The sequence below is a fragment of the Procambarus clarkii genome, chromosome 40, assembly GCF_040958095.1.
Source record: "Procambarus clarkii isolate CNS0578487 chromosome 40, FALCON_Pclarkii_2.0, whole genome shotgun sequence".
Lineage (NCBI taxonomy): Eukaryota > Metazoa > Arthropoda > Malacostraca > Decapoda > Cambaridae > Procambarus > Procambarus clarkii.
The window spans coordinates 4,905,136-4,919,469 of NC_091189.1; the positions used below are offsets into that span (position 1 = coordinate 4,905,136).

Here is a 14,334-nt window from a genome sequence, read left to right on the forward strand (position 1 = left end):
TAGGCACAATCGGGGAACACTGTACAACCATCAGAGGTCTGCGGTTGTTACACGACCTACTTGCAACCATACGCCATTTTGCCGGGATGTCTGTGGACTTCCAGGGCACACTAGCCTGTTTTCGAATAGAAGTTCCGGCCCATCCTGGTTGTGGGGGGTATGTGGGCCTGCCGGCCGCTCCAAGCAGCTGCCTGGTGGGCCACCCTCTGGCCGGTCTAGCCTAGCCTCGGGCCGGGCTTGGGGTGTACATGAGCTCCCAGTACCCCATCCAGCAGGTATCGAGCCGGGTTCTCTGCCGTCGGTCGCCTGGTGTGCAGGTTCCTGGGCCTGCTGGGTTTTGTCGTGTCTCTGTTGGCCCTGTCTGGGGTCTGCCTGCTCCATTCTCTGCCTTTGCAGAAGCGAGTTGCTATTTACATGTTGCATGTTGCGGTGGTGCCTGTTGCTGCTGCTGCACGTGTGCATCGGTGACGTGTTTCGCGGTGGAGTGTCTTTGTTCCTGTGTCCGGTTGTGGTGTGGCACTTTGCTGCTGTTTTGTGCCTAGGGTTTGCGTGTGGGGGTTTGCTTGTTGTTTTTCGTGGTCTTCGGATTCCTGGCTTGGCCCTCTCATGTGCGTGGGGTTTTTCTGTCCCTGCCTGATTGTCCACCCCTGGTTGTTTCCTGGGGTTTTGTGCTTCAGCTCTTTCATCCTGCCTCTCCCCAGTCATTTTCCTGGCATCTCCTTTGGTTGGTTTTTGCCTGCACTTGCTGCTGTGTGTGGGGGGGGGTCGGTTTCCACCGCTTCATTTCCTTGTGCGTTCCCTTGTTTCCTCCTCTGCCGCAGGGGTGTTCTGCGTGCGTTCCTTGGCTTCTTGGGCGTTCTTTCAGCCTGTGTCCTGTGGTGTGCTTCTTTGTCTCGGTCTGTTGCAGTTGCTCGTGCCCCTTGGTTCGGGTACTGTTTCTGGCGGTAACCCTTCCGCCTTTTTCGTTTTCCTCGCTTACCCTGCCAGTTGGCTTTTCGGGATCTTTCGATGTCTCGCGTCGGACCCGTCATTTCTGAACTTCTGGCGGGCTTGTTTGCTTGCTTTGGGGAGTTTTCTGTTTGGCAGACATTCCATCTCTTTGTGCCGCCTGGGTTTCAGTGGTCACGCCCGAGATCTTCCCGAGGCTCTGCCTTTTCCTGGGCTCAGAGGGGCCTTGTTGGGGCTGCTTACGTTCTGCCTCGCGGTCTCGCCTCCGGTTGGTGGTCGGGTGACTTCGTGGTAGGTATCCCACCTGTGTACTTCTCTTGGGGTCAGTATTGGTTATTTTGGCGGTCCTTCCTTTTCCTGTTCCTTCTTAGGTGGCTGCACTTATTAGCATTGGCGTGGTTTTCTGGTGGGGGTTGGGGGCCGTCGTCTTGCCACTTACTGTCGCCTCTTTTCGTGCGGCGCTGGCGGAGCCGCTTCAGCTTTCTTTCGGTCTTGGTGTTGCTTCTACACCGTTAGTAAGCTGTCTTGTGCGTTGTTTCACCTCCGGCCTGTTCGTGTGCCGCTTGCACCGTCCTGGTCTCTGGTCAGCGTGCTCTGTCCTCTCTTCGGTTGATAGTGCCCCTTCAGTTCCGGTTTGTTTTTTCGTTGTTTTTTTTCCTTTTGGCATTTGCCTCTGAGGGTCGGGTCGCTGAGTTTTCTTGCTCTTTCGGTTTTAGCGTTTTGGTTGTTCGGTGGCAGCAGTCTCCATCTTTTCTGGCGCGGGGTGGCGCTGCTGCGTTCTGGAGGGGTCCTTGGTTTGTTGGTTCTTGGTCGGTCGGGCCGGGGGGGTGTCGTGTTTTGTGTTCAGTGGCGGCCCTCCGCTGTTATTTGCGTGCCGCGGCATCTGTGTCCGGGACGCGTTTTGCGTTGATCCGGTTCTGTTTTTCCCAGTTCGCGGGGGGTGGTGTCCCGGGTTGTCAGCCGTGTTCTTGCGGCTAAGCTGCCAGTGTTCTTTCCCCATGCCCGTGGCGTTCGTGGCTTCGCTGCTCTCGCTGCCGTCTGAGTGACGTGTCCTTACGGTCATTCGGGCATGGATCTTTGGTGTTCATACGGGGGCCTTGCTGCTCGTTGTTCTCGTGTTGTTCCCAGGACTTTTCGGGGCTGTGGCGCCTTGGGTTGGCCTTTTCTTGCTGGTTGCCTCGCTTCCATGGGGGGTGTGTGGTGTCCGCCTCCCGGTTCCGTCCCTTTGACCTTCCTCTGTGAGTAGTTAGCTCCTGGGAGCCGACAGGGGTCCCCCCAGAAAACCAGCGTTGAATGTAATGAAAGGCCATTTTCTGGGTGAGACCCGGAGGCTCCCCGGCAACCCTCCCTCCCTCCGGTCAGAGGTTTTTCGCGTGTTTTGACATCCAGCCTCAGAACTGATGGGTGGATAGCCGGTGTGGAAGGTCTGGGGCTTCCCCTTCCCCCTCCCAGGGAGGGGGGAGCTGCGCAGACAGCGGCGCAGTGACGTGTGATGTCATACTAGTTTGCTTGTTTTCTATTGGGGAGTTCTATCCACTAGTTCAGCTTTAGGTAGCAATTTTAACCAGAATAGGGGTTTGTTTTGGAATGCTTGCCTTTCTGGATGCTTGACCCGGTCGATGGCAGACATAGAATGCTTCCAACCACACGGGGGTTTCTATAGGCCATTGCTCCCCTTGCCTCTCTGAGGGGGCCAGTTTCTGGGCGTGGTCCCCGGTAGGCCTTAGAACTCCATACACATGACTGATGCCAAAGTCTGACATTAGCATATCAGCCTGGTAAAAGCTCTGGGGAGCCTCCGGGTCTCACCCAGAAAATGGCGTTTCATTACATTCAACGCTGGTTTTTTTTTTTTTTAAGTTCATGGCACATTTGTTGCAGATATAGAAGAAATAGATGTTTATGGATATAGAAAAGCATTCAGTGTGTCCTGCTCAGAAAGTAACTTTTCATAATTATTCAAAACCTGATTTGTTAAATATTTCACTTAAATGCTCCCTAATGCATGACTGATGCTACAGTGGCCACTTAAACAACAAGGAACATGAATGGGGAAAAACTTGCTTATGTTGCAAAGTAGAGTTACAGAGGCTGCATAGCAGGAAAGAGGCAGACCCTAAAGGGTTACCACAGGGCACTCCAGACACCAAATGAAGCAGAGTTCATTACCTGGAGGAGAGCTATCAAAGTTCGTCGCACAGAGCTATCAAAGTTCGTCGCACAGAGCTATCAAAGTTCGTCGCACAGATGGGTGAGCCAATGGAGGTATAAAATGATGAAGGTATGACTGGATCAGTAGAGTAAACCACATCAAGTTGTAAATTTAAATAAAAGTATCAAGTATAAATAATTTTTAAAAGTTTAATACTTTGTTTCAGGAGAGGTCTACAAAGTCAAGTTTACAAGAAGGCCCAATACTTCCTGTGCTACTTATAGCATGTAACCGTGAAGCTGCTGTGCGTCGATCGCTAGATCTGCTTTTAAAGTACCGACCAAGTCAGGAACGTTTTCCATTAATTGTTTCTCAAGATTGTGGTCACCGACCAACAAGAGAAGCAATTGAATCATACGGTGATAAGGTTGTTCTAATACAGGTGAGCTAAATTTTTAAGATTTCTCTTGGTTCTTATTGCAGCTTTTCTTATGTTCACTGTCAATCAACAAAGTCAGCCTTTTGAAAATAGAGGCAGTGGTATACAATACCATATTAATAACAATAATTAATGTTCATTATCACTAATAATTATAATAGAAAATATTTAGTTTATAAAATATACAGAGGATCATGTTAGTGTGTGTATTTAATAGGTACAATAATTGTATATTAAATAAAGCCACTAATTATGGACAGCATTTCTAGCATTGAAAATTTAAATAAGTTTATTAAGGTAAAATACACACAAAGGGATGAGGTAGCTCAAGCTATTCTCACCCCGTTCAGCACATCGTGTTAATACATACATAGATACACATCACAAGCAATAAACGTATTACCGAACAGGTAATACATTTCTAGCATAATTTATAATAATTGGTGAATTCTATTTCAAATTTATTGGGGTACTTCATACTATATGAAGTAAGTTACATGATTTTTTAAATATATATATATATATCTATATCTCTATCTCTTAAGCTTTACAGATAACTACAGTGTAGCAACAGTACAAATTTAGTATTTAATATTCACTCTAATGGCAAACACTGACTGATTTATTTAGATTGAAGAAATGTAAGGGAATATTGTTACATTTATTTTAATTAGGAATTTCTTGGTTTCTTTTAAATTGGCCGAGATAAGTACTGCATAACATTTAATTTCGTTTGGGAGGTCATTCCACAATTTACAAACTTTTATTTGCATGGAACTGGTATTTCTGCTTTAGTTGAGTTGTGCTGATGATTATTTATTTATTTATTAGATTATCAAATGGATATTTGTTTCTTGTGTGGTGTCTCCTATAGCCTTCCAATAAGTTTTTGAGGTCAGAATTAGTGTTGCACTTTAGAGTTTTATTAATATAGATTACACTTGGGTATATGTAGTGCCTTTATATTTAGTAAGTCTTAAAAATTTAAGTAACATTGCTGAATATTGTCTGCAATTGGTATAATTGTTCTAATTTCTGGTTTGTTGAGTAATTATCTGTTGAATGTAAATTTTGAGGTGTAAATTCCCAGGTACAAATAACATTTGTGAGATATGGATAGATGATTGAATTTAGTGTAAGCTACATACAGTGAGGTATGTAGTATTGGTGTAAAGGGTGGGGAAACTGAATGTAATACAGTAATTTGATTTTGTTCTTAATAACTCAAAAATACAAATCAAATAGATCCTCTTATACTTTAAATCAGAAATATAGAATGTGTGCATTTATAATAAACACCTTAAACACGAGAGTAACCACATGTGGCCGGTACCATATTTTTTAATTGATGGGGCCTCGACAAACAATCGATGTCGAGGACATTTCGATTGTTTGTCGAAATGTCGATGACATTTCATTTATTAAAAGACACAGGAAGTGGGACATAATACAGGTAAATAACCTCTCGCTTACCAGACGAACGATTGTACTGTACACTGCTATAACTGAGGTAAATAACCTCACACCTCACACAGTGAGGTGGGCTCCTCATGAACACACACACCACACACCCTGTGTATGTGTGTGTGTGTGTGGAATGTAGACCCCCTCTGTCCTCATGGGGTGCAGGGACACTACTCTCACAAAAACACAGGGAAAAACATTACACACACTCAAGGTAGAAACATTTACTAAAGTTCAATTTAACATACAGTACTTGCAAACTTTTACAAATGAATCATACAAATTAACAAAAATAAAACAAACTGGTATTGTAACTAAGAGAAACATTGAGATTAATAACAACAGCTAAACTTTATATACCAACCATTATATCTGATTTTAGAGATTGTCTACAGTTTGGGGTAGTTTTTTGTTATTTCGTATATGACAATTAAAATTCAGTTTGTCAATGTGAACACCAGGGAATTTCCCCTTCTGCTTTGCCCTCAATATGGGTTTTGTTTAATTTGAATTCAGTTTGACTTGTTTGTAATCAATATTTAATGTGTTTTGAAAGTTAAGGGTGAGTTTGTTAGTAGTCAGCCACAAATGGGCGACTCAAATGCCAAGTGGGTTAGTATTTGAGAAAGCGAAGTTTGTCATCAGTAAATAGTATTAGCTTAAGATGTTGTATGGCACTTGGTATTCCATTGATGTATTGTACACGAGTTTATTATATGTGCTGTATAGGATAAAGAGGTGCAGGTGATGTAGACTATTCTGTGGAATGCCAATGTTAGTCAATGAGACATAGTGTCACACTTAACCAAAGGATATAAATGTGAAAAAAAGTAAAATAAAAAGTCACATTTATTTTGGAGTAAAATGCATTCACTCTAATTTATTGTCTTCAAAACAGGTCTCCTTGGCACAATAAATTCTATAGAAGTTAGTAAGGAAGTTCTTATTTTCATTTATAACTTTTAGTTTATTATTTTTAACTCAAATGACTGACTGATGATTGTTTTGGCTTGAAACATCAGTGTACATAATTTTGTTAGTGTTATAGACAATAAAATTAGCTTCTCAATTGTCAATGATCATAAGGATGTTCTTGCAGTACTGTACTGTACTTTGAATTTTTATATTTTTTTGATCAATTGCAGCAACCTGATCTGAGTGACATTGAAGTGCCATTGAAGGAGAGAAAATTTAAAGGTTACTTCCTTATTGCCCGACATTACAAATGGGCACTTAACCAGCTATTCCATAAATTTAACCATGAGGCAGTTATTATAGTGGAAGGTAAGTTACTTTAGTTCTGTTGACAATTGTGTGTGCCTGTTTATGTAAGAATGTACATATGCTGAAATATTTTAATGAGAAGAGTGTTTAGTTAATTTGTAGTACTGTACTGTACTGTACTGTACTGAGTTGGGGTACTTGTTATATTATAAATTTGAGGAAAGTACAATATATATATATGTATATAATACAGTATACTGTTCGTAAAGTTGTTGGTTTCAGGAATTCCTCCTTGTCAATTTGCTCTGTTCCCATTAGTATTTTGTAAGTGGTGATCATATCATCTCTTTTTTTTTTTTTCTATCTTCTAGATTTGGCATATTTAACATCTCTAGTCTCTCCTTGTAACTCTTGTTTTTCAGTTCTGGAAGCCAATTTGTAGCATGCCTTTGCACCTTTTCCAGTTTCTTTTTGTGCTTCTTCCCGCGAGATTAGGGGACCATACAACTGCTGCATACTGCATTCCAAATTTGGCCTCAGAAAAGTCATGAATAATTTCTTTACTGCATATGGATGGTGAAATACTAGTTAAAAGCAAGTCTGAAGTTGGAAAGCGACGCATATGCTCCTCTCACAATGTTCTTTGTGTTCCTCTGGCGACAGCCTACTATCCAAAACCACCCCTAGGTGGTTTTGGATAGTAAACCACCCCTATTTTCTCCGATTCCACATTCCATAACATGGCATTTTTCATATTTATTTAAATTCCATTAGCCACTTTACGCTCAAAGCACTTATTTTATCTAGGTCGATTTGAAGGGCATTACAATTGTCTGTGCCTCCTATCTTTGTCAGTATCTTGGCATCATCCACAAACATGTTAAAATAATTCTGTATTCTGAAAGATTGTTTATGTAGATGATGACCATTACTGGTGCAAGAACTAAACCCAGTGGTACTCCGCTAGTAACACTCCTCCAGTCAGTAACAGTCTCTGATTACCGCCTCATCTGTCTGTCAGTTAGAACATTTTTCATCCATGTCATAAGCCTCCCTGTTACTCCTCCAACATGTCTCAGTTTCCAGAATAGCCTTTTGTGTGCGACTGTCAAAAGCCTTTTTTTAGGTCCAGATACAGTCAACCCAACAACCTCTTTCCTGTATTATCTCTGTAGCTCTTATCATAAAAATGAAGTAGATTTGTTACACAGGATCTTCCTGTTCAAAAACCATACTGTCTGTACTTTATTATGTCATTACTCTCAAGGTGTTCAACCCATTTGGCTTTAACTATTGTTTCTATTGTTTTGACTACCACACTTGTTAAGGATACGGGTCTATAATTTAGAGGTTCCTCTCGACTACCATTTTTATAGCTTGGTACTGTTTGCCTTTTTCCATATATCTGCTAAGATTCCTGTGCACAAGGATGTCTGGAATATTAATATTTTATTTTTATTTCTATTTCTATTTATTTTAATGTAAAATTGCATATTTGTAACTCGCGTACATACTGTATTTGTAATATTTCAGATGACTTGGATGTTGCACCAGATTTCTTCGAGTATTTCTCAGCAAGTTATCCTATTTTGCGGTCTGACCCAACATTGTGGTGTGTGTCTGCATGGAATGATAATGGTAAGAAAACAAGAATTAATTGTAGTGCAGTACAGGCACCAATCCAATGAACAATCTCTTTCTGCTTGGAATGGCTGACTATTACCAGGCCTGTAACTCGAAGCAATACCAATCTAACTTTGGTTCCTTTGTTTGTGCAGACATGGAATGCTGTTTTACCTCATTGCTTGATATTTCATTGAAATTACCAAGCATCATGCCATCTTATCCTCTTCAATTATATGAAATATATAAATGAAGATTTCTAACAGCAGAAAATGCTAAAAAAACACTTAAGATTAATTTTGAGCAGAATTTAGTTAAAAAGTAGCATTTTTTAAATTTCTTAGGCACTGATTATATAGTAAGTTGGATAACACACACTCTATATTTCAATATTTAAACCTAAGAACTTTGCCTACTAAGCTCAACATATGTTAGAAACGAGCAGTCAATCAGGTAGAGATTGTTGATTATACTACTGTATATGGGAATGGTACAAGCAGAGGTGGGATAAAAAAAAAAGAATGGTATGACATCCATGCCAAAATGAATATTACTGGTCAGCATTTGCACAGTAGAGTTACAAAGGGTCTTTAAAGAGACTACTTTGTCTTCTACATGCATGCTCGGTGGAAAAAAGTCGGCTGATGAAATTTAAGCCTAACTGTTTTATTGAAGAATCAAATTCACCAAAGTTCACCATATTAACCAATTACCTCTAGCAATGACACACAGACATCATAACAAGATGCTGTAATGTGTAAAGTAATTCCTTTACCCTTGGCAAGTTCTTGATTGTTACTTGGAATTTTTTTTTATGCAACTAGCATTTTGTGAGGGTTTGAGAGCTAACCCTTAATCCAGATTTGATGTCCTGTTTAAGCGTCAGACCCGAGGTGGTCAAATTGTGTTCAGGTACCTGCTTGTTGTAGTGAGGTAATTAATCACCAAGATTAACTTTTATCAAATGTATTTTTAAGAGATACATTTACAGTACTAATTTTTTATTCTTTTAAATTTTAGATTTCTCAAATCACAAAAATTCTGATTACATATACTGTACTGTATTTTCTAAATAGGTAAAACAAATCTGGTAGATGTGAAGAATGGAAGCACCATTTTGTATCGAACTGATTTCTTCCCGGGACTTGGGTGGATGATGACAAGAGAGTTATGGGATGAGCTTGGACCTAAATGGCCACGATCATATTGGGATGATTGGGTACGTGCCCCAGAACAACGAGCAGATAGAGCCTGTATCAGGCCTGAAGTGTCTCGGACACGCACCTTTGGCAAGAAAGGTGTTAGCAAGTAAGTTTGTCTCTTAATACTTAAATTCCTTTTTTTGTAAATAAATAAAATCATATGAGAAGTATGCTGCTGCTAAAAACAATTTTTTTTAACTCATATGAAATCATTTTTAATCTGTTTTAAGAATTAAGAAGTGTCAGATTGCAAGGGGTAGAATAAGTTTCAGAACTGTGTGCATGTATGCAAACTGTAACCCAATTAATCTTGTATGGCATATGCTTATATACTTTCTGTACTATACTTTTAAGTCTGAATCACAGTTCATAATTGCTTTGCTATGCAAGAACATAACCCCCCCCCCCCAATGTAAACAAAGAAGATTTAAAAGATCTTCTAAATGCAGTATAGAAGAAATAGTTAATTCCTGTCTTAACAAAAAATACCTATCCGTAAGCAGGTGGGTTAAAGGCACTTTTGGTGACCTGATTGTGTAATCAGGTCACCAGTAATCCCTGCTTTATTCCCTGAGGGGCCAGTAATCCCTGCTTTATTTTTATCATGTTATATTTTTATGATAATTTCATAGTTTCTCCAGGTGCACCCGATTTAGCTAGGTTACTATTGGTCATGAACACTGTTTTTTTCTAGTGTGTGAGAGTAACTTTTAAATGTGGGTGATAATATACTGTACTTATAGAGCAAATAATTGTTGTATGTTTATAAGTTTGGCATTAAAATGATTGTATATGACTGCTCTGTTGTATGCTAGAAATATAAAAGACTGCATATTTTTATTTTTAAGTAGAGCAGCATTCTTCCAGGTTGCAGTTGCTGCCCATTTTGCTGATTTTCCAGTGAATTCAAATATATATTGTAATAATATTTTGTATTTACTTGAACAAAATAATGCTTTCTCTTTCATATCTATTTCCAAAAATCTCTCTCTCAATACATGAATGATAAGAAGTACTAAAGTTGTATTTCTTAAAAAAAAAAAAATCTTGCAAAACTTGGTTGCGTGTCATACACAGGAGTATATTTTACACTGAAAATACCATATATTTGGACATACAGTACACTGTATGTCCAAATTGTATATTTGCCATTGGATGAGAACAATTTGTAGTTTTGACACTTGAGTTTATCTTAATTGCGATTTCTGTGAAAACCATTTTATATAAAATAGCAGTGGTTAATCATTTTAAATTTTTGTTTTCAGTGGTTTGTTTTATGAAAAATACTTGAAGCAGATACACCTGAATGATGTCTATGTACCTTTTTCTAAAATGAATCTCTCGTACTTGCTCAAGGTATGTTAACATAAACAGTACACTTGGTAAATATAATAATGGTTTGGCATATTTTTTTACTTTATATTTTATACTTAGTTATACTGTATTCTAAATGCTATTTGTAAATCATTGTATAATACAGTACAGCAGTTGAAAATTGCCTAAGCCTAATAGATCAAAATAATGCCCAAGTATTAAGATTTTTCAGTAAATGTAACGATACACTGGTAGTATATATATGTATAAAATTAAACCTGGATACCTTATAGGAATTGGAAAAGAAATGTTTAAATACTTAATATTATCTTTTTATTGTCCATATTCAAATTTGCCTGATTTAATATTTTTTTTTGGAAAGACTAAATGCCCTCATCATTTCATAAATAAATGCTTCCTCTTCCTATGTACACATCTTGATACTGTACTTATGGCCACAAGAAACTTACACCTGTGTTGTTGTGCTCCAAGTCTTTATACTAATTGTTTTCTTGTTCCACCTAGTGCCAAAACCATTGAAAGTTCATGCAGTTTATTTAAGATCAAGTGATACAGCAGGCATATATGAAAAACTTTTGTACACAAATCCACACAGTGTGTATATTTGCAATTACTTTGTTAAAATGATGTAAAAAAAAAAATTGTTCCTTAGCAAGCTTATTTTCTAATTGATTATGCCTCCAAAGTACAGTATAGAAAAAGGATTATTATTTCCCTCAAACAATGCTCTGGCCTTTACCCTAGAGCTTAGGGAAGATATCTTAAAGGTTAATTGAAGACTACTGACTCAATTATCTAGAGCTGTCTCAGCTAGAAAAGGAGTTGGCACTCTTCAAGCAAAAAATAGGCAACAAGAAAATAACACTAACAAGGAACAAAAATTGTGTTATAGTAATGTGTGTAGTTATTATTGTGTAGTCACAGTCAATATTTTGTTTAACTTGGAGTCCAGATAAAATAGAAATTGGTGTAATACTTTTATTTCAGTTTATAACTTATTTGTGTTCTTTAGGAGCAGTATGACCCAGCATTTGAGCGGGAAGTTCAGGCGAGCCAGGTGGTGACTATTAGTGATGTAAGAAGTGATCGTTTAACCAAAGGCAACACCTACAGAATCATATATCACACTAAAGATAACTTTAAGAAGATCACTAAATCCCTTGGTCTTATGGATGACTTTAAAGTAAGACATTTGTATAATTGTTGTTAATATAAGGATTCAAATATGAACATTTTTAAAATAAAAAATATACTATTTTATTTTAGAATGGTCTGTGGTAATGATAAACATTAAATTGTAATTTAAGAATTTGTAGACCTGAGGTCTTGGGTTCGATCCCCGGTTGAGGTGGAAACAAATGGGCATTTTCTTTCAACCTGGTGCTCCGTTTCACCTATCAGTAAATAGGTACCTGGACAGCAGGTATGGGCTGCTTCCTGGGGGCGGGGGGGGAGGTATGTAACAAAAAGGAGGCCTGGTCGAGGACCGGGCCACAGGGACGCTAAGCCCTAAATCATCTGTAGAAAACCTGAAGATAACGGAAGGCAATATTATGGTGGTTGGGTTATTAAACTGCATTATCAAACATTTTGGTTATTTTTAATGAATATGTACAGATGAAGATAGATTTTTTAATAAACTTTGTGAGCTGGACCTTTGGTAGCATGTTGGGTGGGTTGGGGTGGGGGAAATAAAGAGGAGGATCTTCACTTCCTCCTGTCACACCCCCTCCCCGCTCAGCTCGTTGTCGCCGTGTGGGGGCTTGGTGGGCGGCTGCCGGAGTGTGATGCTCCTTGGGACAGTCCTGTCCTTTTCTAGCCTTGTGCTCCTGCTGCCGTCCTCTCCAATTCTGCTGGGCATCTTTTCCTTTCCTTTTCCTTCTGTTTCGTTTTTCTCCCCCCTCTTCTCCTATCTGCTTGCCGTTTCCTGCCGACCTTTTGCTCGTTCTGGTTCTTCCCTTGGACTTCTTCTATTTTGACGCCCGGGTGCTTGAGGAGGCATACTCTTGCACCCGTAGAACTGCAGTACCCGACGTCGAGAGCGAGGGGAACCTTTTATTGTCAATCCCCACTTCGTCACTGAACCCGATCTCGACGGACTGTCGGTTTCTTAAGGTGGCGTTTGTGGGGCGTATACTCACGACGCACCCCTAGGAGGCCCCGACAAGATCGGCGATAGCTTCTTGTTGGGTGTCCTGCCTCTAATTGTGGCTCCATGGTGGGTGTGGGGGCACATTCGTGAGTGAATTCTTCTTTCGTCAAGATGATTACCCCTGCTTCGGCTTCTTCTGGTTTACCTTCTCAGGCTCGTGGGGTGGGCGTCCAAGCCCCCGAGTCGGTCCGTATTGGAAGACCGGGCTCTGTAGCCTCCGCTGCATTGGGCCCCGACCTTGCTCCTCCTTTGGCCTCTCTGACTCCTTCCCCTGGCTCCCCTCCCTCCTCTGTGGTTGGGTCGAGCCCCAAGCCCCCAGTGGTGACTACCTCGTCCCCTGGCGCGGCTCCTTCTCTAGTTGTTACTACTGCGCCTTTTAACCCCTCTCTCTCTGGGGGTTCTCACCGCCGTTCTCGTCACGGCCGCCCTCGCTCGATTCCTTCCAGTTCTGCTACCTATCAAGCCTTGTTTGGTCCCGCTTCGTGGGCCAAATATTTTGATCTCCTCCCTCTTGATTCTGCGCCTCCTGACGATTTCTCCCTTCATCGACATCTCATTGATTCCGTGGATGCCTCCATTACTTTTAACCCCACTCGTCTCGGTACGCGTGTCGTTGCTGCTCCTTCTCAGGATGCTGCTTCCCGCTTGGCTGCCTTATCCTGCCTTGGCGAGACCCCCGTTCGGGTCTCGAAGAACGTCCAGTTGAATGCCAGTGTTGGCACTATTTTGCTCCCGCCCCATGTTGCGACCGGTGTTCGGGACCTACGCGACTGCCACGACGATATTCGACATATCCTCGCTGCCCAGGGCCATTCTATTCTCCAGGTGGACACGTTTACTCGTCCCCCTCGTGGTAGTCGCCGTCAACCCCTCCGGGTTGTGAAGATTACCTTTGATGGTAGGACCCTTCCACCCTCTGTCATTCTTGCTGGTGCCAGGTGCTCTGTCCAGGAGTACATTCCTTCTCCTCGGCTCTGCAACAAGTGCTGGAGGTTTGGGCATGGTGCCCTCCGCTGCTCCGGGACTGTCTCTCTCTGTCCTTTGTGTGGTGGCGAAGGTCACTCTAAGTCGGAGTGCGCTTCTCCCCAGGCTCGTTGCCTCAACTGCGGTGAGGCCCATCCTACCTTCTCCCGTGCGTGTGTCCATTACAAGCTTGAGGCAGCCGTCCTCAACTTGAAGCACCGGGAGCGTTTATCTTTTCCTGAGGCGAGGCGCCAGGTTCGCCGGCTCCCGCCTTATGCTAATATCTCTTATGCTCGCGTGTTGCGCTCTTCCTCTCCTCGTCCTTCCCGCCTTCCTCAGACTCACAACCGTTTCCGGGCCTTGGACCCTGATGCGCCCACTGCCCCCTCCTCTGTCCCTTTGGGTTCTCTCCCGAAGGATCCTCCTCCTGGTCCTCTGTCTGGGGTTCCCCTTCCTTCTACCCGGTCTGTCGTGTCTTCTGTGTCTCCTTCCTCGTCCCCCTCCGATCCTCCTTCCCATCCTCTTCCTCCATCTATCGGCTCTCCCCGCCGCCTGTCGGTGCGGGCGGATGTCCATCGCTCTCCTAACGGCCGTCGTGTGTGCTCTCGTTCGGCTTCTCCTGTTGAGACACTGGAATCCGTTGCCCGGTACGTAGTTGCTGGGACACCGGTCTCTTTAAGTCAGAAGCGTAAGCCTGGCTCCTCTCCTTCCTCTTCCCCGGCGGGTAAGAAGGCTTCGCTTTCTTCCTCAGCTCCTCCTTCTGGCTCTGTTGCTCCTTCCACTCCCGTTTCAGTGCTTGCGCCCCCTGTTCCTGCTATGGAGGTTTCTTTGG

General features: G+C 41.9%; 1 protein-coding gene across 2 annotated transcripts in view; it reads left to right on the plus strand.

Annotated features, from left to right (window-relative positions):
• Nucleotides 1–14,334, plus strand: part of Mgat1 (alpha-1,3-mannosyl-glycoprotein 2-beta-N-acetylglucosaminyltransferase) — a 34,952-nt gene that overhangs the window by 4,768 nt on the left and 15,850 nt on the right. Inside the window, exons 4-9 of one of the 2 annotated variants that reach the window (XM_045741704.2) lie at nt 3,309–3,542; nt 6,149–6,287; nt 7,761–7,865; nt 8,927–9,158; nt 10,318–10,408; nt 11,400–11,570. In XM_045741704.2, coding sequence (XP_045597660.1) covers nt 3,309–3,542; nt 6,149–6,287; nt 7,761–7,865; nt 8,927–9,158; nt 10,318–10,408; nt 11,400–11,570 — 972 coding nt within the window. The remainder of the gene's footprint in view (nt 1–3,308; nt 3,543–6,148; nt 6,288–7,760; nt 7,866–8,926; nt 9,159–10,317; nt 10,409–11,399; nt 11,571–14,334) is intronic. The other variant, XM_045741705.2, reaches the window with a different exon arrangement.